This window comes from Epinephelus lanceolatus, chromosome 3, assembly GCF_041903045.1.
Source record: "Epinephelus lanceolatus isolate andai-2023 chromosome 3, ASM4190304v1, whole genome shotgun sequence".
Classification (NCBI taxonomy): Eukaryota; Metazoa; Chordata; class Actinopteri; order Perciformes; family Serranidae; genus Epinephelus; species Epinephelus lanceolatus.
This window is the reverse complement of record NC_135736.1, coordinates 46,698,467-46,720,823: the sequence shown is the minus strand read 5'-3', so window position 1 is coordinate 46,720,823 and position 22,357 is coordinate 46,698,467. Positions and strand designations below refer to the sequence as shown.

The following is a 22,357-nucleotide window of genomic DNA, read 5'->3' as shown; positions in this document are numbered from 1 at the left end:
GGAGACACCTGGGCAACAAAACACACCTGTCAGTCACATGTTCCAATACTTTTGCTCTCATGAAAAATGGGTGGATTCAAACAAAAGGTGCTATCTTCTAAGTTGTGTATCAGATCCAGATGTAAATACCTGGAAATGAAAGCTGAAATGTTGATCTCTTGTCCCATATTCATCTTTTGATGTCAAACCCAAATATTTACAGTCTACAACAAAAATAAAGGAATTGGCCTCACTGTTCCAATACTTTTGGAGGGCACTGTATCTCCAATGTAGTTGCGGATATCTACAATTGTTATTGCAACTGAATTGTGGATATCTGTAATTCCAGTTTGAGATATCTACAATTTAATTTTGACTAGTCATAATTCAAGTTCAAGATATCTTTAATTATCATCAATTGAAGATATCTACATGGTCCTTTCTAGATATCTTGAATTGAGTTTCAGATAGTCAAAATGACGTTGTAGATATCTCAAACTGGAATTATAGATAGTCATAATGTAATTGTAGATATCTAGGCTATAATGACAAACCCCATAAACATGAATGGCAAAAATAGTTTGAATCTTACTAGTCAAAACTGAATTACAGATATCTGTAACTGTAGTTTTGACTAGTCAGAATGACGTTATAGATATCTTCAATTAAAATTCATACTAGTCACAATGACATTACTACTAGTCAAAATGACATTGTTGATATCTATAATGGTAATTCTGGATAGTCAAACTTAGCGATTAAATGTTAAAACGGCTTGCCATACAGGCAACGCCTAACGTTAGCGATGACACCTAGGACATTTAGCGTAAAATATCTTAGATTTTATGTAGAGGTTTGATTTGGTTGTTGTCTTTTATTCAGGTACTCAACGAATACGCGACAAACCCCTTGAACCTTGGATAATTGCTGAGAAGTCAGGCAGGATCCATGGAGCTCACTGTACGTGTGTTGCTGGCCTGGGCGAGACGTGCACCCATGTTGCCGCGTTATTGTTTCTGATTGAGGCAATGGTGAAGCTGAGGGAGTCGAAGACGGTGACACAGGAAAAGGCGTATTGGATGCTACCTGCTGCAATGTCAAAGGTGGAGTACAAGGAATGTGGAAAGATTGACTTTACTGCACCAAAGACATACAAAGTAAAATAGCTAAGAGTGATTGTGACTGTGCTGCTCATGTTCAAGAAAAAGAGAGCGCTCAGCCTAGTTCTTCTTCTACCCTTAAAGACCAGAATGGTGTCATCATTAGTCATACTTCTACTGTTATTATACACATATGGTTATTGCCACACATGTATACTATCAGATATTAATATATACTTTCAACATATTGTACCACAGTAGCCAGAATCATATTATTATTATTATTATTATTATTATTATTATGTTGTTGTTGTTGTTGTTGTAAGCTACTGTCATTACCGTCTGTCCTGCATCTCTTTCTGTCTCATTGTGTCATACAGATTACTGTTAATTTATCATGTTAATCTGTTCTGTACGACATCTATTGCACATCTGTCCGTCCTGGAAGAGGGATCCCTCCTCAGTTGCTCTTCCTGAGGTTCCTGCCATTTTTTTTTCCCCCGTTAAAGGTTTTTTGGGAGTTTTCCCTTATCCGCTGTGAGGGTCCAAAGGACAGAGGGATGTTGTATGCTGTAAAGCCCTGTGAGGCAAATTGTGATTTGTGATACTGGGAATTATAAATAAAATTGATTGATTGATTGATTGATTGATATATTGAAATTAAAGTAAGCAAAACACCCTGGCTGAGCCTTATTCAGATCATTTTGTTCCCAAGCCTGTTGGAGAAAACTTTCCTCTGGTGTTGACTGAACTGCAAAATGAGGAAGCAGTTCACATGGACTATAATGACATATTGACAATTTGCAGTGATATTGAAATTTCAGTATCAGAGGAGCAAGCAAAGGCAGTTAAGGCAGCTACAAGAGGTCAAGCTTCTTCTAAACTGTGATTTCATTTCCGTGCTGGCCATATTACAACATCTAAAATGACAGCAGCATGTTGCACTGATCCAAACCAGCCAGCTCAGAGCTTGATCAAAAGTGTGTGCTATCCAGAAGCATACAAATTCACCTCAACAGCCACAACCTGGGGATGTACTCATGAGAAGTTTGCACGTGATATGTTTTCAAATGAATATCAGAAATCCCGTGAAAATGTGAAGGTGCATGAGACAGGTTTCTTTATAAATCCTAGTGTGCCATTTTTGGGTGCTTCGCCTTGTTTCCTGTGACTGTTGTGGTGTCAGTGTACTTGAAATTAAGTGTCCATTCTGTGTAAAAAGTGACACATTGACACCGTTAAAGGATTTTATTTGGAGAAGGATAATGAAGGGAAACTGACACTAAACAGAAACCACCAGTATTTCTGCCAGGTCCAAACTCAGCTTGGAGTATGCAAACTGGAATCTGCGTATTTTGTTGCTTGGACAGAGAAAGATCTGCATATTGAGCAGATTTTATTTGATGAAGACTTCTGGGATGTGATGTGTCAGAAAAGCAAGCATATTTTTGACACAGCTATAATGCCAGAGCTAGCTGGCAAGTTCTACACCAGGCTCTCGTCTACCAAGAGTAATGTTTCCCCACAACCAGTTGTGCCTGCCTCTGCTGATTCAGGTGGTTCCGATAATGCCCCAAGTGCCAGTGGACAAGAAAAAACTTGGTGTTACTGTGACCAGATTGAGTTTGGTCAGATGATTTTGTGTGACAATAAAACATGTCAAATTCAGTGGTTTCACTGTTCATGTGTTAATGTTGTGGTTGTGCCAAAAGAGAAATGGTTTTGTTCTAACTGCCGTAAACTCAACCAGTTTCAGCCTAAAAGGCTAAAGAAACGCACTGATGAAAGAACCTGAGTTGTGCCATTTTCAGTGAACGATTCTGTAGCTTCATACATTTTATTGACATTTCTTACGTTTTAGTAGGAATTTACATCCTAATCCAATTAATGCTTAAGGTCAAGTTTATGGACTGTGCTTGGTTAAATTGGCCAAAGACTAATCTTATTTACCAAGTTTATTTTCAGTCTTATTTGCTTAATCTTATTGTTTGGTTAAATTAGCCAAGATTTGTTCATCATTATTTATTTATTTTTATTTAAACCTTATTTATTTTAGTTTAGACAAAGGTTTTTTATTTTATTTTAATTACTTGGCTAAATTTGATTTTAATTAATAGGCCAAATATTTTATTTTTGTCTATTCTTGTAACTTGAAATGTGTGTTCTTGTAATAATTTTCACTGATAACTGTTTCATGTTACAGTTTTATTTCAGAATTACATGAGCATGTTTTGTACATCTTGGAGTGCTAACATGTCAAACTTATCACATTGCAGTCAAAACTGTAAGAGTACATTTTGAAAAGTTTCTGTTCAAGTGCTGCAATATCACTTCAGTTAAAATCAACTACTGATGGACAAAGGTTCACCAGCACACAACAGACAAGTCCAATCTTATCAATGGTACAAACACTTTCATTGTCCTTGCATATCAAGAAATCAATTGGCAGTGTACCACCCAAAATAGAATATTTCTGGCGCACACTACCAATCACAGGCTCAACGTGAATCCTAACATGAGCAATCTTCCTTGTGGTTTCAATGTCAACTGGAGCTAACTGACTTCCCACGAGTGAAGGCTGGGATTTTTACCTGAGCCATTATGCAGCCTAGGGTGTCCTGAATATCAAAGCCACGGTCTGCAAGAACTAAATCACCAGGAAAAATGTTGTCCAAAAATCCACTGTTTTCAGTTATGTACTTGTTGCTAGCTCTTCCTCCCCATGCATTTCATATGTAAGAGATTGTGCCCTGTGGTGTAATACCAGTCAGAAATTTCACTGTGTTGCTATAAACACTTCGAAACAATCAATAATAACAGCACATTTCTTTCCAAAATGTTTTCTGAATTGCATTGGCATGGTTTTTTGCAACTGCTCTCTTTCTGGCCACAGTACAAGCGGTTTCATGCGACTGAACATGACATCGATGACATCAGTGAATACCCTAGAGGCAGTGGCTGTTGACACATTGAATGCATGAGACAGGAAAGTTGTAGAAACATTAAGCCTTAGCCGCATCAGTACCTGGAATGCACTGAGGGACTTAGGGAGGTGAGGACTATGGTATGTTTCCCTCAGTGGAAATGGAGCTAGTATTTACTTTTAGTTCACAGATATGAAACAATAAATTGTGGCGACAGTAAAGCCTCCACTTAAATAGCATTTTAAGTCTTGTGTGTGATTTATCCTTCAGGGATTTTTCCAGGCTTCATATGAGAAGAGGTAAAGATCGCCAGCTGCTAGGCTAATAAACTTGTTTAATGTGTGTTTAATGTGTGTTTTGAATCAACTAAACTTCACAGCACTTCACAGAAACCTCCACCGCCAACTAGAGGTGTAACTGCAGAGTGACACAGACACACCACTGCAGAAGTAAAAATGCTCTCAACGGCATAGGCTATGTGCATAGGGTCTGCGCACAACCATAAATCCCCTTTAAGTCCGAGGTAAGAATTTTCTACATGTGTAATAACACGTGGTAACAGGAGAAGCGGTGTGCGTGTGTGCACACAGGATTTTCCCCTTCTTCCTGTTCATGGGAGATAACAAACCGGATGTCATGTTGAACTGTTGACCTGCAGTGACCTCTGCTACACTGGGCACACCAGCAGCTTATGCCCAGGACCCTGCTACACATTTGTCAGTGCTTTTAAGGATGCAGTTCAACAGTCTGCAGCAACCAAACAGCATCAAAAGATTCAGTGAGTGAGACAAGGAGGTGGAGTTTCACCCTCACCAGCAGGAGACTGGTATGACCCACCACAAAGATGAACAAGATTGTTCCCGTTTGTGGTTCAACAACTAATGAGCAGGGTCGGACGCTCTGGTGTCACCTATGAGATCATGGAGACAAGGAATGCACGGTCATGGGCATGGAGTGTTCACCATAATAGACTAAAAGCCTGCAAAGGGACTTTGCCAACTGCCCGTCACCAGCAGGGCAAACCCAGTGGCAAATGATGTGGGCACATCAGTGAAATCAGCCCCTTCACTCACATCCATGTCAGGGGCTCTGCCTTTTTTGCTGAAAATCCAGTATTGTGCATCTGTAAATGTAACAAAGTCGCTGGATGTACACTGTTCACCGTATTTTGGTGTGAATTAAAGAAGGTATAATGAGGGTAAATTGTAGCCTGCTTATAGAGAAAGCTACCGAGCAAGTGTAGGGTTACAGTAATGTTTAGTAGTCAGACTAAATAAATTCATATCACAGATCATTAACTATACAAAGCCTATTGTATATTAACATTGCACTGTTTTAGTTACTGAAGTATTTAGCAAAACAAAGACATCTGGTAAGTTGGATGTGAGGATTCCTAAAACAGAATGTGCTCAATCACAATTAAACCTTTAAGACTGAGTGCTGAATCCTTAATGTAAGTCGTTATAAATGAAGATCGGGACGGCATTCCAGTCTACATTTTTATAATTGCCAAGATGCCCCTCTTCATTGTGTTTACTGGAAATGTCCCAAACAAACACAGGTGGGGTTAATCATAGGTGACCTCAACCAACACAACAAGTAGGCCTACATCCCAGCAGAGGGAGCCAAAACTTTTCATGACTCAGAATCTTATGGATTAGAGCACAGAAGCATAAAGCAACCCAAATATATATATTAGCTGGGTGTACCTAATAAACTGGTAACTGCCTGTATTTTCACAGGATAATAAAAGTTCTGTATTATTATGATCTATGATCACAAAGTTCACATAAGTGGTCTATGAGTCTTTTGCAGGTCCTCCAATTTGGCACTTGCGTGCTGTAAAAATGTAAAACTTACACATTCCCAATCTATTTCCCCCCAAAATATGACTTCAGAAACTGCAATGCACTTAAATGCTCACTAATGTAAAAATATAGCTGGTATTTGAGCGTTTTATCACTGCTGCACGGCCTTCTTCATCACAGCTTTTGCACATGAACCACATATAAATATTTATAATGAGGTAGGCCTTAAGAAACCCCTGTGGAGCTTTAGCGACCCCTAGTGGCAGTGGGAATCCCCAGGTTGGGAGTCAGTAGGCTACACTAAGAGAAAGGCTTTCTATGTTTATCAGGCCAAAAAAAGCCTTAAGTTCAGGGGTCAGCAACCTTTACTATCAACCATCACAATTTAAAATACATAAATTAAGTTTAGGAGTTTGAACATTAAATATATGAATGTTTTACCTGCATGCCTCCACTGTGAAGGGAGCACCCAAAAAGGTGAACATTCATCATGAATTAAAGGTCCAGTGTGAAGGATTCAGAGGCATTTGTTGGCAGAAACAGATTATGAAAATGATAATAACTTTGTTCTCCTTATGGGTACAATCACCAGAAAATAAGAATTCTTTTATTTTCGTCAAATTAAAATTGAGTTTGTGTCTACATATGGAGCAGATGCTCTTCCAGGGAGTCAATCAGCACAGTTTCGAGGTGGATACCCAAAATTAGCGTCACCAGTTCAGTAAGTGACCAAATGTCTCGGATAGACGCATGGACAACTGTTATCCCCATAGCTGAGGCGTAAAAAACCTTAAATTAAAAAAAACACCGCGTAAAAAACACCTTAAATTTAAACTTAAATTACCAATCCATAATTTGGCGCCCTCCCTGCAGTAACTCAGAGGACACCTTATGACAATGGTTCCCAACTGGTGGGTCGCAGGTCCATTCTGAATGGAAATGTGTCAAGTCTGTAAAAAAGATCACACTTTACTTTTTAAGTGCATCCTTCTTCTGTAGAGTGAGTGACTTGAGCTACTTGACCACAATCATGTGTTGGAGCAGGTTTTCAGATGTATGCAGACGATACAGTCATACATGTAACTGCAAAACTGCTCTGGCAGCTTCCAAACAGCTGTCATGTCTCATATCCTTGCTAAATTCTGTCCTGCTGCCATTAACACAGGCAAAGTTATTGAGTATTTTTAATTGACAAATGCAAAGAATGTACCCAGGGGTGCACAAGGGTTAAAATGTATTTCATAAAATAAAAACATGATTAACATTTCATTAGTTAAGTCAAGTGCTTTACAAAAGGAAAGATGTGAAAATGAAATATCTTAAGACAAAAGTTAAGAATCATACATATAAAATAGAATTTACAATTTAAATACAGAAAATATATCAATTTAAAACAGCTGTGTATCAAGAACAACATTCAGTTAGCTTTGCATCTGTTTGGGGTCACCTGAAGTCGCTTGATGTTTTCTCAGATTAATAAACTTTCTATATGTTTACTATCCATCTATGATCTTGTTTTCCTGCTCGTCTACCCTCATGAGACCTGAACTTTTGTTTAGTATGCATTTTTAATTTCTCCTAGCTATTTGAAATCCGTAGGACCATCCATCCACTCACATTCACACCTACGGACAATTTAGAGTCACCAATTAACCTGCATGTCTTTGGACTGTGGGAGGAAGCTGGAGCACCTGGAGGAAACCCACGCTGACACGGGGAGAACATGCAAACTCTGCACAGAAGGGTCCCGCACCCGGAATCAAACCAGCAACCCTCTTCCTGTGAGGCGACAGTGCTTACCATCACACCACCGTGCCGCATTCATAGGACCAGATAAGTGAAAAACACTAAACACTGTCAACGATAATAAAGTCCCAGTGTCCTCAAATGAGCACTTCCTAATTTACAGTGTCTTATCTTGTTACAGTTCATAAAATTAGTCACATTTGTGTTCCATGTCAAACTACAGATGTTATTAATCATAAAAAACAACTTTCAACTATAAAATGTGATCAGGTTTTGGACCTTGTCCACTTTTGTGTCGGGATCAGCTGCAGACGGACTTGGCAGAGATGGCGGCCATCTTGTTTTTACATGGATTAGTGTAAGGTCATGTAAACCCAAAATGTCATGTCCTCATATGAGGACACGGGGTCTCAGGAGGCGATACTGAAATTTGTTGTTATTCTGTACACACTGCATTCATGTCCTATCTGTCTGTCCTGAGAGAGGTGTGACCGTTTGTTTAGATACTGCAAAGCAACATTATTGGTCACATTTCAGAGGGAACTCCACTCAGTTGTTCAGCAGGAATAACAATTTGACAAAAGAAAAAAAAAAATACAATCAATAATCTATCAACTGTGAATAAATATTAAGAGAAAGAACAAAATGAAGACAAAGAATAAAGTTAAACACAAACATGATGTAGATGTGCAAATAATCAAAACACAAAATGATTATTGATTAATTCAAAGTAACAAACAGCCACATGATGACTGAGACACAAACAATGAATTCTAAGGCAGAATTTACACTTCGTTGAACTGACGCCATAACCTACACTGTAGCCTGCCTCCACAAAAGTAGCATTTTAAGTCTTGTGTGTGATTTATCCTGGCTTCATATGAGCAGAGGAAATCTCTGATTGTCGCTAGGCTAATGTATACAATGTAAAATGCCATAGGCTTGTGCTAATCACGTTAGCATGTTGTATTTGTTTGGAAAATGTGTTTAGTATAAGACAGTTGTTTTGTCAGTGAACCTTGTGAGCTGTAATGGAGCTGAATTTTGTAACGTTACCTTTGTTAAATGTTGCTGTTGTCCCTGGCTTCATATGAGTAGAGAGAAGACCACTAGCTGCTAGGCTAATTTATACAATGTAAAATGCCATAGGCTCATGCTAAAAACATTAGCATGTTGTATTTGTGGGGAAAATGTGTCTAGATAAAGACAAGTGTTTGTCTGTGAATGCTGCGAGTTATAGTGAAGCTGATTTGTGTTTTTGGGTTTGAAATTGTCTCCATTAAGCCATGTTTAATGTGTGTTTAATGCGTGTTCAGAATCAACTAAACTTCACAGCACTTCACTGAGACTCCGTTGCTGACAAGTGTTTCGGAGGTGTAACTGCAGAGTGACACAGACACACCAACAAACAAGTTGCTCACAATGGCGTAGGCCACGTGCATAGGCTACAGCGTATAGGGTCTGCTGCACAAGTATAAATCCCGCTTAATGTAAAAAACAGACAGCTTAAACATATATGTGAAAAGGAGTCAGGTCAAGGCGAAAGGTCGGATGATCTCGATAGGGTTAGACTAGTTACTCACAGTATCGACTCTAGCCACATTAATTGTGAGGGCTGTACCACGAAGCCAGTTCAACAGACCCAGGCGCTCTTTGTCTGAGCTGGTTTGACAAACCCTAAAGTCTCAGTCAGAGATAACAGGTACTACAAAGGTGGTTATCAACTGTCTCCCCAGGGTTTCTGCTTCAGGCTCTGTGCACGTTCCCATAAAACCAGTGAAATGACACGTCCAGCACATCTGACTGTTAAATATGATTGATCTGTGCTGCCTATTAAAAAAGTATTACACTAAATGTAATACACTGATTTGCACTTTTTGTGCAAATCAAAGCCAAATGAATTTTACTGATTGAATTTTAACTGTGATAAATAACAATACACAAATCAATCTTCTAATCAGGGTTCTGTTAGCTACAATAGACCAGCTGTGTGAAACGGACATCAGCAAATTAGGACCAAACATTAAAACATAATCCAAAGTGATATTATTGTAAGGCTTGAAGGAAATTCATAAATGTCATCTTGATCAATAACAAGAACTATCGATATATGCTACCTGTGATTTTAGAGCCAGAGTGGGCAGACGGACCAAAGAACACTACAAACATATCAAACATCAAACTGTGCAAATAAAGCAGTATTCTTGATCAGGTTTCCTGTGTCGCTGATACACTGCAGGTTGCCGTCTAACATAAAAAATTTAAAAAAGACGGCACTATTAAAAAAGCTACTGTAACTGCTCAGCTTCCTTCAGTGGCATGTATGTAACATTACCATCATTGATTTACACCAAACACAGAGTGCTCTAGGGAGCAGAGAAAGGAACTTTTCAGTCAATTTAAAGCTGAAACTAGGAACCTAACCTGGTTCGGACCAGGTCAGGTTTGCTGCCTAAGTTACCATAGTGACCTAGCCATGTTAAAAGAGAGCCACCTTCATAGGACTGAAAACTCATGGTACAGCCCTCTGCTAGTAGCCCCCTTTAAGCAAACAAACATTCTCCTCATGACAGTAGTGGTTCCTGAGCATTTCTTAATGACAGGTTTCAGCAGCTCATATTAACCCTTTCTCCTGATACACTACCAAAATCATTCGGGTTGTACTTAATACGATGGCGAGCAGAAAATGTGTGCACCAATTTACAGTGGATTATTTCATGAGCAAGATTTTTAGGTGAGGAGAAGATAATGTTTCAGACTGTTTTGTCTTGGTGATAACTAATGCTCCCAAGGGGTGTTGGTGTGGAGATAGGAGTAATACTACTTGAAATCTTGGAGAGAGCAAAGACCTAAGATGTGAATGCCTCGTTTAGACCACAATGAAGAAATGAGGAGACCCAGGCATGTTAGGATGACTGAGGAGTTTTCCTGATCTGAGGACGGAGGGTGTCGTACGCTGTTCGTACTGTGAAGCCCCCCGAGGCAGATTTGTGATACTGGGCTACATATCTAAAATCAACTTTACTGTTGTGGAGGAAAAGGCTTTGCTTCAGGTGAAGTATGGAAGGTTTTCTAATGTTGTCAGGATGAGTATTTATCGTCTCAGACCACCACCTCTCTCAGGCCATTCGCTGCAGTGCTGTGTGGGTCTTCATCCTCATCTGTTGCTTGGGTCTTTTGCATCATTGTCTCATCTTCTGGCCCCTTCTCTCCTCTGGGCGTCTTCTTCTTACAAATCTCTGTGAGGACATGATAACCACTTTGTGACATACTTCAATAATAATATTTTCATATTATGGCAAATGTATGAAGAATAATCAAACTGATGTTTGTTACATGATACAAAACTCCACACACTACACTAAAAATCTACCTCAACTATCTGAAGTACAAGTACTCATTCTGCAGGAAAATATCCTCCGTGTTTTGTTTTTTTTAACTTTATTTTTCATTTTGCACATAACAAAACATAGGCATAGAATACAACATCAAAAAACACAAAGGGTGGCCGTGGGAGGGCACTACTCTCTGTTATATGTATGCCATTTTCCCCATATTTGTTCATGGACCTCTGCTTTAGTCCTCAGACAATAGGTCAGTCTTTCCACAGAGCATATTTCCTCCACAATATTCAGCCATTGTTCCTGTGTAGGAGGTTCACTTTTCAACCAGTTCTTTGTGATGGCCTTTTTAGCCGTAAGTGTCAGGATTTTGAACAGGTAAATGTCCTCCTTTCTTATTATATCCTCCGGTGTCAGTGCCAGATACACAGCCCGGGGATCATTTGGAATCTCATATCCAAAGACTTGCTCCATGGTTTGAAGAGCCATGTCCCAGAATGTTGTAATTTTCACACATGACCAAAAGATATGTGAGTGACCGGCATTCCGATGCCCGCACTGTCTCCAACAATACTGATGCTTACTCAATTGTTTACTTTTAATGTGTAGTGTAATGAAATATCTCCTTAAATTTTTCCAGCCAAATTCCCTCCATCCTTTAGAACTAGTTGAAGTATTTTGGGTTCTGCACATGGATTGCCAGTCACGCTCCGACAGTTCAATATTAAATTCTGACTCCCACTTCTTTTTTGTATGCAGTGTGTTACTTCCATTCCGTTTTTGCAGACCTTTGTACAGTTTGGAAACAATTTTTGTTTGTTTGTTTTGTTTGTTTGTAGGAAAGCCGAAGCTCGAGCAGGAAATCTGTGCGAGCAACATGGTATCTGAGTGCGAGCACACAGTTTGAGCAGAAACAGAGTAGATCCAAGTGCAAGCAGAGGTTATTTGAGTGCGAGTGCAGGGGTTCTGAACATGAAATCAATAAATAATACTCTCAAACTGATAGACTACTCTCTTGAATAAAGATAGTGATAAAGCTCCATACTGTCAATTTGTATTTTTTAACCACCTCGCACCATATTCTAAGTGTTTCTTTTAATATTGAATCGTCTCCCTTGGGGTCTGTATGCTCTATTTCCCCTAGCTTGGTTTGAGGGGGATCCTGGCCCAGTTTCAACTCAATATCCTTCCATCTAGCTTGATATTGTGGGGAGCACCAATAGACAATATACCTCTCCATGATTTATTTTTATTCTATCTACCATTATTAGATTGTCAATATTGATGCATCAATGTGTAAGCAGCATTTTACTGTTGAAGCCAGTTTTAGAAACAGTACTGGCTCCAATTTAAGATTTTATTTAGTGGAAATAACTTTTAAGAAGTTGGGGTTGTCTTATATTAGAGTAAATATACATAGTTAGACTCCAGAGTTAATTTTAAAATACTGTAGAACAGAAGTTTCTAACTTACGGATCTTTCCAAGCTTCAACAGGATAAGAACAATGACAACAATGGCAGCAGCGACACAACAGCAGACAATGAGGACAGTTTTCCACAGAGGATCCGTCTTTGCAGCACCTGAAGGAGTATCAGACAGTGTTGAGAAGAAGAGCCTCTGAGGTGATGCAGGTTTTTTCTCTTGTAATGTGGTTATTAATTCTGATCATTAATCTATAGTGTGCTGCTCCTGATTAAAAGAATAACAAAATCATTAACACGCAGCTCCCACAGTCAGATTATCTTGTATTTAAAGAGATCGTAGGATAAAGTGAATCAAAGAAAACTGAACAAAGATATTTACCTCCATCGCCTGACTTGGTCACTCCTTCCACTGGAGGTTTAGTTGTGCTGGAGTCATCTCTCCTTGTCCTGTTCTGTGGGTCTTTGGGTGCTGTTTAAAAAGAAAAAGACAAAAATGTTCTCAGTTCATTAAGATAAAGGAACAACCAGTGAAAAACAACTGCATTTAAGCTCAGAGTAATTTACCAGGATTGTCCAGCTCATCTACAGGAGCTACGTTCTCTTGATCTTTGGTTACTGTTTAAAAAAAAGAAGACAATGTTTTCAGTAGTCAGAAAATGCAGATTAAAAATATCATCTAGTAGTGAGACAATCTGCCTGTGCCCAGAAGTCAAAAACAATATTCCTAATTCTGACTAATCTGAATTAAACTGTATTAAACTCAGCATTCTCACCAACACTGAGGTCAATGACACAACCGGCATTCAGTTTTGGGACATAGACCTTGTATGGTCCACTGTCAGACAGCTTTACTGGAGAGAGTGTCAGTGTCAGGATTCCTCTGGTCAGGTCTTCATGGGTGAGAGTTGTCCTGTCCTTGTACTGAGCCGTCTGTGTTTGAAGATGGTCCTGTCCATGTCGATACACATGGACATCATTTTCACTGACATCAAGGTCATCTCTGCTGACATCCACTGTGTAAGCAGACAAGTCGACCCCAGGAGCCAGAGGACACTGAAGAGTGACATCGTCACCTTCTACTGCTGTGATTGGTTGACTCGTGACACCTGGGGAAACAAAGGTAACACAGTGTCAACACGTCTGAAGGACAGAGTTTATGATTTTCAATTCAGTGGTGCAACAGTTTCTGACATGTGAATATGCTGCTCCACCTCATTTCAGTTCTCCTGTGCAGAATAAACTGATCAGTGGGATGGTCTGATATGTCTAACGAGCTTGATGCACACCTGCAGCTCTTCATAATAAATGCTACATTTCACTTGTTTCAGCTCGAGTACAGAGAGAGTATTCTTTGCTCTTTGCTTCATGATGAACTATTATAAATATGTGACACATGTACTATGCAGCTATTGTCGTCATTCATTATGTATTTAGTGTGGTATCCTGGCCCACCTGTATAAAACAGTAAAGTTATGTCATCTTATATACAGACACACAACAGGGTGAACACAATAACATGAACAGCTGTCCCAGTGTAACACAATTATAACATCCCTGAGGCCAACACTACATCTGTGAGGCTTGTTAATAATGTTTCTTGTTGACGTAACAACAAGGGCTTTGTGTATGGACATCAGAGTGTGGCTACTCAATCCAAGTCCGACGGGACAGGTTCGGATAACAAATCAAAAATTTTGCTCAGATTCGGCCCACTTGACCTGCTGCTGTGTTGTGCTATGGCCTATTCAAGTGCTTTTTTCAGGTACCTTCAAGCAAGGCATTTTGTTCTTTCTCAGACACCCAGCTCTATAACATCAATAGACTTGACTATTATTGACACTGTCCTTTCTATAGAGCCACTTAAAAAGAGGCTCATTTCAGCTCTCTATGACAAGCTGTTGGATTTTAGGAGTTCCCCCCACAGATAAGCTTAAAACAGCATGGGAGGAGGACTTGGGTCTCTCTTTATCAGAGGATACTTGGGTTTCCATACTCAAATTGGTTAATTCAACCTCCCTCTGTTCACGTCACTGTTTAATTCAGTTCAAAGTGGTACACGGGGCTCATATTTCAAAAGCAAAATTTTCCTCCACCAGTGGCGGCTGCTGGTCTTTCAAACAGGGGAAGCTCACTTTAAGTTTATATCATAAAGTTGTCATATTGTAGTGAGGCAGTAACTTATAAAAGGAGTATTTAATTGAAGCTGTTTTTAAACCACACTCATGCCATAGAACCACAGCAAAACACACCTCAAAGATTTTCAGATGGGTGAAAAGAACTGTTACTTTTCCCCACCCTTTGCACCAAATCAGTCTGAGGTGTTGATCTGCCCCGCTGTTTGGCTTCGCCAAAATCCGGTCGACAATATTCAAATTGTCTGCCATTATGTGCAGCTTGCTAGCTCGTGCTGGCTAGTGTGACCGCCTGTGAGTGCTTTGGGACGGTGGAGCGGCTCACAGCAGCACCCGCTGCTCGTTGGGGACAGTAACTGCAGAGCGACAGAAGTCAGAGTCTCCAAACACGAGTACAGTCTCCAATAACACCAGAAAAAGATGCTAGATTTGTCACTAGTCGTTTTTAACAAAGAAAAAGTCACTAAGAGGATTGGAAAAGTCTCCACATCAACTCGGAACAACGGAATGAAACTTGAAAATCGCTCCGGTGGTGGTTAATATTTCAAGATCACTGATTCACTCATTTCGCTGTCAATCAAAAAGGGATTCAGCCTCAGACAGATCATCCAATCATCATGCAGAAGCCCAGCGTCCAGGCCAGCCGAGGCCAGCCCACTGCCCCATGGACCCCCAGAGACGCTGAGCGTCCAATGGGCGGGACAAAGCCGAGCATTTATCCAATGACTGTCTAGTTTCGCTGCAGTGGAACAACCCACTCTATGCTTCCCCATTGAAGTCTTTGGACGCTGAGCTTCCACTGTTTAATGCACTGTGACGCCACGGGAATGAATGAGAAGAAAGTTGCGTCAGTGACCTGTGATCAGTAGCTGATTCTCAACAAAAGTTGAACGCGTTCTAGTGCATATTTAGTCAATGAAATGTAAACACAACAGTACATATTTTTTAAGGGAAGCTGAGCTTCCCTTGCAGTCTTAGAGCAATTGCCACTGTCCTCCATATACCCAGATATTAGTCCATACTGTACCAAATGCAAACATGCAGAAGCATCTCTCATTCATATGTACTGGTCCTGCTCAAGCCTAAACAAATATTGGAGGGAAGTTTTTCATACACTTTCTTGGGTGCTAAATGTCAAATTAGAACCAAACCCATTGACTGCTCTGTTTGGGGTCATGGGTCTTGCGTCCCTTTTAGCTTGACGAGTACTTCTGCTCAGGTGGAAAGATACTCTCCCTCCCACTCATGCACAATGGCTGGAAGATATCATGTCTGGCTTGAAACTGGAGAAAATTAGATACTCACTTCAGCAATCAAATAAGAAGTTCCAGAAAGTGTGGGGTCCCTCCCTAAAAGCATTCCAGGCCCTGTAAAGACGTGACCCTTGAGGACAGCTCAACTATGCTGCACACTTCGTGATCTCATGCTATTACTAGTACTCTGGCAGTCACAGGGGAGGGATTATTTTTGCACACTTTGATTTTTATTTATTTTTTCTCTTTTTGCATTTTTGTACATCTCTGACCACCCTGCATCTTAATCTCTACCCATTCACTTCATGTCTATTTGGGTACATTGGTGCATGCTGTGATTGATGTATGCCCATGCTCATTTCATGTCTCTGTAATGACTATTCAGCACTGCACCTTTGCTATATTGAAAAAACTTCAATTAAAAAGATCTTGAATTAAAAGGAATAAAGAACCAGCAAACAAGATAAGGGTCGCTACAGTATCACAGCTGTTTCTCAAATATAGCCTAACTTCACTCTCGACTTCTCAGAGAACACAGATATGTGAAATGTTTTCAATGTAGTGAAAGTTTTGAACATAAGCACAAATCTGACTGAAACACAAATGAGCCACCAATAGCAGCCTATAGTAGCAGTAGCCTATAGCCTAGGTGCCACACCCACATCAAAGTTGGATGAGATGGTAAACTATCTAGTGCAGGGGTGCCCAAATACTTCTCAGTGGAGGGCCAAAAATGAATCAGGGTGGAGGGTCACGGGCCAAAACTAAACATTCATGTTGCAGTGCATTTCATTAAATGACTATGATATAACTATGCAAAATAAACAGTCATACAAAGTAATTTAGAAAATGAATAACATTTCTGTTTATTGAAAGCAGAAAAATAATAAGTACCAGGCCTATGTCTCTAAAAACATGGGACACAACATGTCCCTACAAGACCAATATATTACAGTCTCCACTGTCTTGAACAATCATTTTCAAATAGGAATATAATTGAACAACAGCTTTAGCTTTTTAGCCTTTTCTTGTAAATCACTGAACTGTGTTTACATTAATTTCAGCTGAAACATTAACCATACAGAGCAGAACATGCTCCAAAGTGCCAGACATTTCACGCCTAGGCCTCCAATACATTCTTCAGTGCTTGAAACAATACTGTTTTCATAGAAATACATTTGGTGCAATGAGTAACATGAAACACAAAATGGTCTCATGGGACAAAAATGCTACATTCATCACTGCCTTGAACAATCATTTTTAGGTATACAAGCCTCAGTGCATATTACATGCAGAATGCCTTTCAGTGGGAGACATGATTTGAGCTGACTGGAGCTAAACAGCGCCACCCTACCCTCAATGTAACACAATGCTGATTTGTGGTCAGTAGAGGAAGTGCAACAATAAATAAATATTTAAAGAGATATTCCGACTGCTGGCAGCGGGAAAATAATAATTATTTAATTATTGAAAATTTGAGCATGGGCCGCGGGCCAAAACTAATCGGTCGCGGGCCAACTTTGGCCCGCGGGCCCCAAATTGGGCAGCCCTGATCTAGTGCTACCTACCCTCGTATCATAACATATTGAATAAATAATACTATAGTCATTACCCCCATATTTTGAAGTCTCTTTTATAAATAAGAACAGGGTCCACACACACATTCTTACTGATACATTTCCATGCCTTTGAGACAACTTTTCATGACCACACAGGGGTTTTTCCACGAGCGCTGGAGTACGTGAGTTTTATTTTGCCCTGCTGCTGACAGAAGCAGAGCGTCAGACAAATGTACACTAATGGAGATGCCGCATTACGTTGATAAAATGCTTCCCATACGCCATTTGCTGTTACTGTCACTGCACGTGGGGGCACATAACCTAATAGTTAAAAAGGTGTGATGACATCAAAAGCAGTATTTGTTACAACAGTCCCCGGTCTGCCCTAAACAACACTGTTTCCAGTCGCAGAGACGAAACGACTCAAAGCCTGCCAGTAGATGAAGATGCCACTTCAGTCATGTGGGCACGACACAGGATAAAACAAAACTAAATGTAAACCCTGTCAGAAAACAGCCGAATGTATCACAGCCTCTGCAGAAGCGGTCAGAGCACACACAAACACACACACACACACACATACATACACAGACACACAGACAGTGGAGTGATATTACAGTTCAACTCACCTGCAGCAGGCGGTAAAATACTCAGTACAGTCACAGTCACCAGTGTCACGATCATTGTTAAAGCAGTACGGTAAAAGACAGTTAATTAGAACAAGATGAAGCTCTCGCTGGTCAGCTGCGTTTGTTCAACCACAAACCCAACAGTTCCAGCTGCGCGCTACTGACTGACTTCCTGCAAGCAAGCGCGCCAAATTACAGCATGTGGACCGTCACCGCTACATTTAACCATAAGCGGTTAACACAAAGCACCTAATGAATGATAATACATAACCAGCCTGCTGATCAATGTTTGAACGATGAACGATTCATCGTGAAAGACCGCGTTAAGTTTTCTACATGTGTAACACGTGGTAACATGAGAAGCCGTGTTTGTTGTGAAAGCAACGTGTGTGTAGGATTTCCCCCTTTCTTCCTGTTCATGGAGACTACAAACTTGCATGGACGGATCTACCGGGGTGACATAGGGTGGAAAATGCCACCCTAAAAGAAAGCCATGCCACCCCTGCTGCCACCCCAGTTGGCAGCAACGAATTCAAAGAAAAGTTATGGCCAATTTGCCTTTTTACGAGCGCGAAGCTCCAATGTCCGACTGCAATGAAAAGCAGCACGAGCAGAAAGGGGTCACTGAATGCTGTTGAGTCAAGATACAAATAGATGTCCAGCATTTTCAAATCTACTGTATTTTAACCTCAACGTCTTTTCAAGTGCAAATCACCAAACATATTATTACTGGGTCAGACTGTGAGTTTACAGTCATGTCTTTATGTCTTTGATCTATAGCCTAGCCTATATGTTTTAAATCTTCTGCCTCCTGTGTTTTTCCCCATCAGATTAAATCTGAACAAATATATTATTATGTATTATTAATATAATGTAATGTATCTATGGCCTGATACACAGTCAGATTCCACCACTTTATCTTCATTAAGGAAATGAAAGTCTGATAAATGATGAATAAACTTTTTTATTAACTTTATGGTTAACTTATTGACACTTTCCTCGCTCTGACTCAGGCTCTTCTTTTAAAGATAAACGTGCACCGTCTGCTACACATGCATTAATATCTCTACATCCACTGGGTTAAAATGGAGGCCTGTCTTTTATTTACCTGTTGCCATGGTGAATCGTGGAGTCGGAGCTCCATTGATGATGGCTTTTTATTGTCGGCTTAACTCAGAGTGAACATACTCAGAGTTGACTGAACTAACTCAAATCAGCTGTTCTGGAACCGGTAACTCAGAGTTTCCCATCTCAGGGTAAATCAACTCAGAGTTCAGGGTTAGACTCAGAGTTTGTTGAACCTCCTTCAACACTTATTCCTAATATGAACTGTTTCACATGAAACCTCAAATGCAAGACACTGATTGCATGAGATTAAGTTTGTCTGTATGAGTTTGTAAATGGCAGCCCGTGCCCTTATGTAGTGTGAACATACTATTTCTCATCAAACTGTGATAACTGTGATTAAATTCAGTATATATACGTCTGGCATATGTTGCCACCCCTCAAAAATTCCTGCCCCCCTCTTGCCACCCCATAAATATTTTTCTAGATCCGCCCCTGCCGTCTGGATAACCGGTACTATGAAGCTGGTTATCAACTAGTTCACACTGGATAGGTTTTCCTATCCAGCCACGAGCGTGTTCATGTAAAAGAAGCGGGGTTGTCAATTGCGAGCGTCATCATCAGAGCCATGAATGAAGTAGGCTGCTTGATATGAGATAAGATGAAAAGGTAGTGACAGTGAATTGTTGATGAGACAGTAAAATGTCAGTGGCGCAGGATATAAACGACAAACTGTAATCTGAAAACAGAAGATCTAGACACATTGAAAGCACCATCCAAAAATTCATCGTTGTCCGACTCTTAAAATACGTGCAGGTATCACTGAGCTATCGCTATGGGCCTCTGTGACATTAGTACAGAATATGTTTTGCTGTTTAGTTGGATGATGACAAAACTCCTCTGAATATGTCACATAAACACGTTAAAGTAACACCAGACTGTTTCTGCTGCTGAAGTAAAGAGTGGAAGAGTAGTTAATGACTGATGAGGTCTGTCTGACTGGCACGTTACATTTATAATAACAGGAGCTGATTAACAGTGTGTGGATTATTTTACTGACAAAATATGATGTGTTTTATCCCAGTTCTCATCACACAGGTGTCTCATGTTATGTTGAGCTGCAGTGATGAATCAGAGTGTAAAAGTTGCAGCACTGTCAGCAGTCACTGAGGATTAAAACAAACTTCTGCTAAAATCATGTGTTTAGTGTGTAAACGATTTCTGTGTTTGTTAGAAGCTCTGTTTTAAAACCAGTGGAAATATTAAATGTTCTTCTGACCTATAACAGCATACAGGCTCCTCTTTTTAAACCGAGACTCTGGACTTTCATTCATGGATTCATTCTTCCTCAGTGATCTGATCGGTCAGAGGTCGGGGTGTTGACAGGCTGTGATCTGATACCCTGAAGTTGCTCCAGAGCAGGTTAACTGTTCAGCATAAGCTGCCTCTGGGATTTATCCCAGTAAAAAGAAAACTGGCTTCGTAGTACTGAAAACCCAGAGTTAACCCTGAAGTTACCTCACTAACTCCAAATCCTGCTTCGTAGTACAGGCCTCAGATGTCATGTTGAACTGTTGACCTGCAGTGACCTCTGCTACACTGGGCACACCAGCAGCTTATGCCCAGGACCCTGCTACACATTTGTCAGTGCTTTTAAGGATGCAGTTCAACAGTCTGCTGCAACCAAACAGCATCATCGGATGCTCTGGTGTAACCTATGAGATCATGGAGACAAGGAATGCACGGTCATGGGCATGGAGTGTTCACCATAATAGACTAAAAGCCTGCAAAGGGACTTTGCCAACTGCCCCTGTCACCAGCAGGGCAAACCCTGTGGCAAATGATGTGGGCACATCAGTGAAATCAGCCCCTTCACTCACATCCTTGTCAGGGGCTCTGCCTTTTTTTTGCTGCTCTGCACTGGCTCATGTTAATTACCCACAGAGCCCTCCAGGGTCATGCCCCCTCCTACATATCTGATCTCATCCTCCCACATTCCTCCAGCCGATCACTACGAACAGCCAACCAGTAGTTTCTGGTGGTCCCCAGGACCAGACTAAAGACCAAAGGGGACCGAGCATTTGGGGTGGTGGCCCAAGGCTCTGGAATGCCTTCCCCCAAGCCCTGCGTTCAGTCCCATCCTAGAGCACTTTCAAACAGCAGCTGAAGACTCACCTGTACAGGCAGGTTTCACTGTTACTTGGGCATACATCAGGTCGAGTACTTCTTTAGACTATGCTGAGGTGGTTATGCTGACAGAAAGTGTAAAATGTGTGCTGAGTTACAAAATCTGGCATATATTCATGTTGTGGGATTGTTTCTTTGTATTACACACCTGCTTTCTAAGAGGTTGATTTAAATGAGGACATTTCTACTTGTAGCCAAGGAGGACTGTAACTGTAGTTACTCTGCACATTATATTTTTAAGGTATTTATAAATAACTCATTGTACGAATTCATGTTGCAGCAGAATATTGTTGAAAGATGAATATTTCAGTAGAAATAATTCCACATTGTTATTTTGGACTCACAGAATTAATTTGTATTGTTACATACAGTAATTATCCCTTTATAATTAACGGCATGTGAGCTATCATTTTATCTATATATTTCCATGTGTGCCTTTAAGTTGCTACTTAATGTCCCCTTAGCCTTAAGTGAGAGTGAGAGTAACTATAGTTCACACCTGACATTGTTTTGTGGCGGACAGGGATGCACGTTAATATAGGCACGTCATCTGTATCGGCCAATATTGGCATTAAAATGAACTATTAGAATGGGCCAACATGCTTTTTCTTACTTTGCACAATGAATGAATATCACATACATTGAGAAGTGTTGTATTTCATGTCTCCATCTGCTGGTGGGCCGTCATGACAAGAGTATGCAGAATGACATGATGTTAATCCCACTGCAGAAGAGACTTGACGATCAATAAACTTAGGAGGGGAAAAAGTGGAAATAGATATAAAAATATTTGTATTGGTATCAGTCAAAAAAGTTGTTACATATCAGCATATTGGATATTGGCTAAACATCCAGTATTGTGCATCTTTAAGTGTAACAGAGTCATTGGATGTACACTGTTCGCCGTATTTTGGTGTGAATTAAAGAAGGTATAATGAAGGTAAATTGTAGCCTGCTTATAGAGAAAGCTACGGAGCAAGTGTAGGGTTACAGTAATGTTTAGTAGTCAGACTAAATAAATTCATATCACAGATCATTAACTATACAAAGCCCATTGTATATTAACATTGGACTGTTTTAGTTACTGAAGTATTTAGCAAAACAAAGACATCTGGTAAGTTGGATGTGAGGATTCCTAAAACAGAATGTGCTCAATCACAATTAAACCTTTAAGACTGAGTGCTGAATCCTTAATGTAAGTCGTTATAA

At 40.2% G+C, this 22,357-nt stretch overlaps 1 protein-coding gene across 2 annotated transcripts; it reads right to left on the bottom strand.

Annotated features, from left to right (window-relative positions):
* Positions 1-6,982: 6,982 nt before the first annotated feature.
* LOC117250692 (uncharacterized) lies at positions 6,983-21,825 on the bottom strand. Of its 2 annotated transcripts, none has more exons than XM_078166483.1 (6): positions 21,789-21,825; positions 13,097-13,429; positions 12,888-12,938; positions 12,703-12,792; positions 12,372-12,479; positions 6,983-10,796 (listed from the first exon to the last, which is right to left on the bottom strand). In XM_078166483.1, the coding sequence occupies exons 1-6, from the start codon at positions 21,808-21,810 to the stop codon at positions 10,660-10,662; spliced, it is 741 nt and encodes a 246-aa protein (XP_078022609.1). In that variant the 5' UTR covers positions 21,811-21,825; the 3' UTR covers positions 6,983-10,659. The 2 variants fall into 2 exon arrangements, with proteins under 2 accessions (XP_078022609.1, XP_078022608.1); XM_078166482.1 differs by lacking the exon at positions 21,789-21,825 and adding an exon at positions 17,897-18,272.
* Between the last annotated feature and the right edge of the window lie 532 nt (positions 21,826-22,357).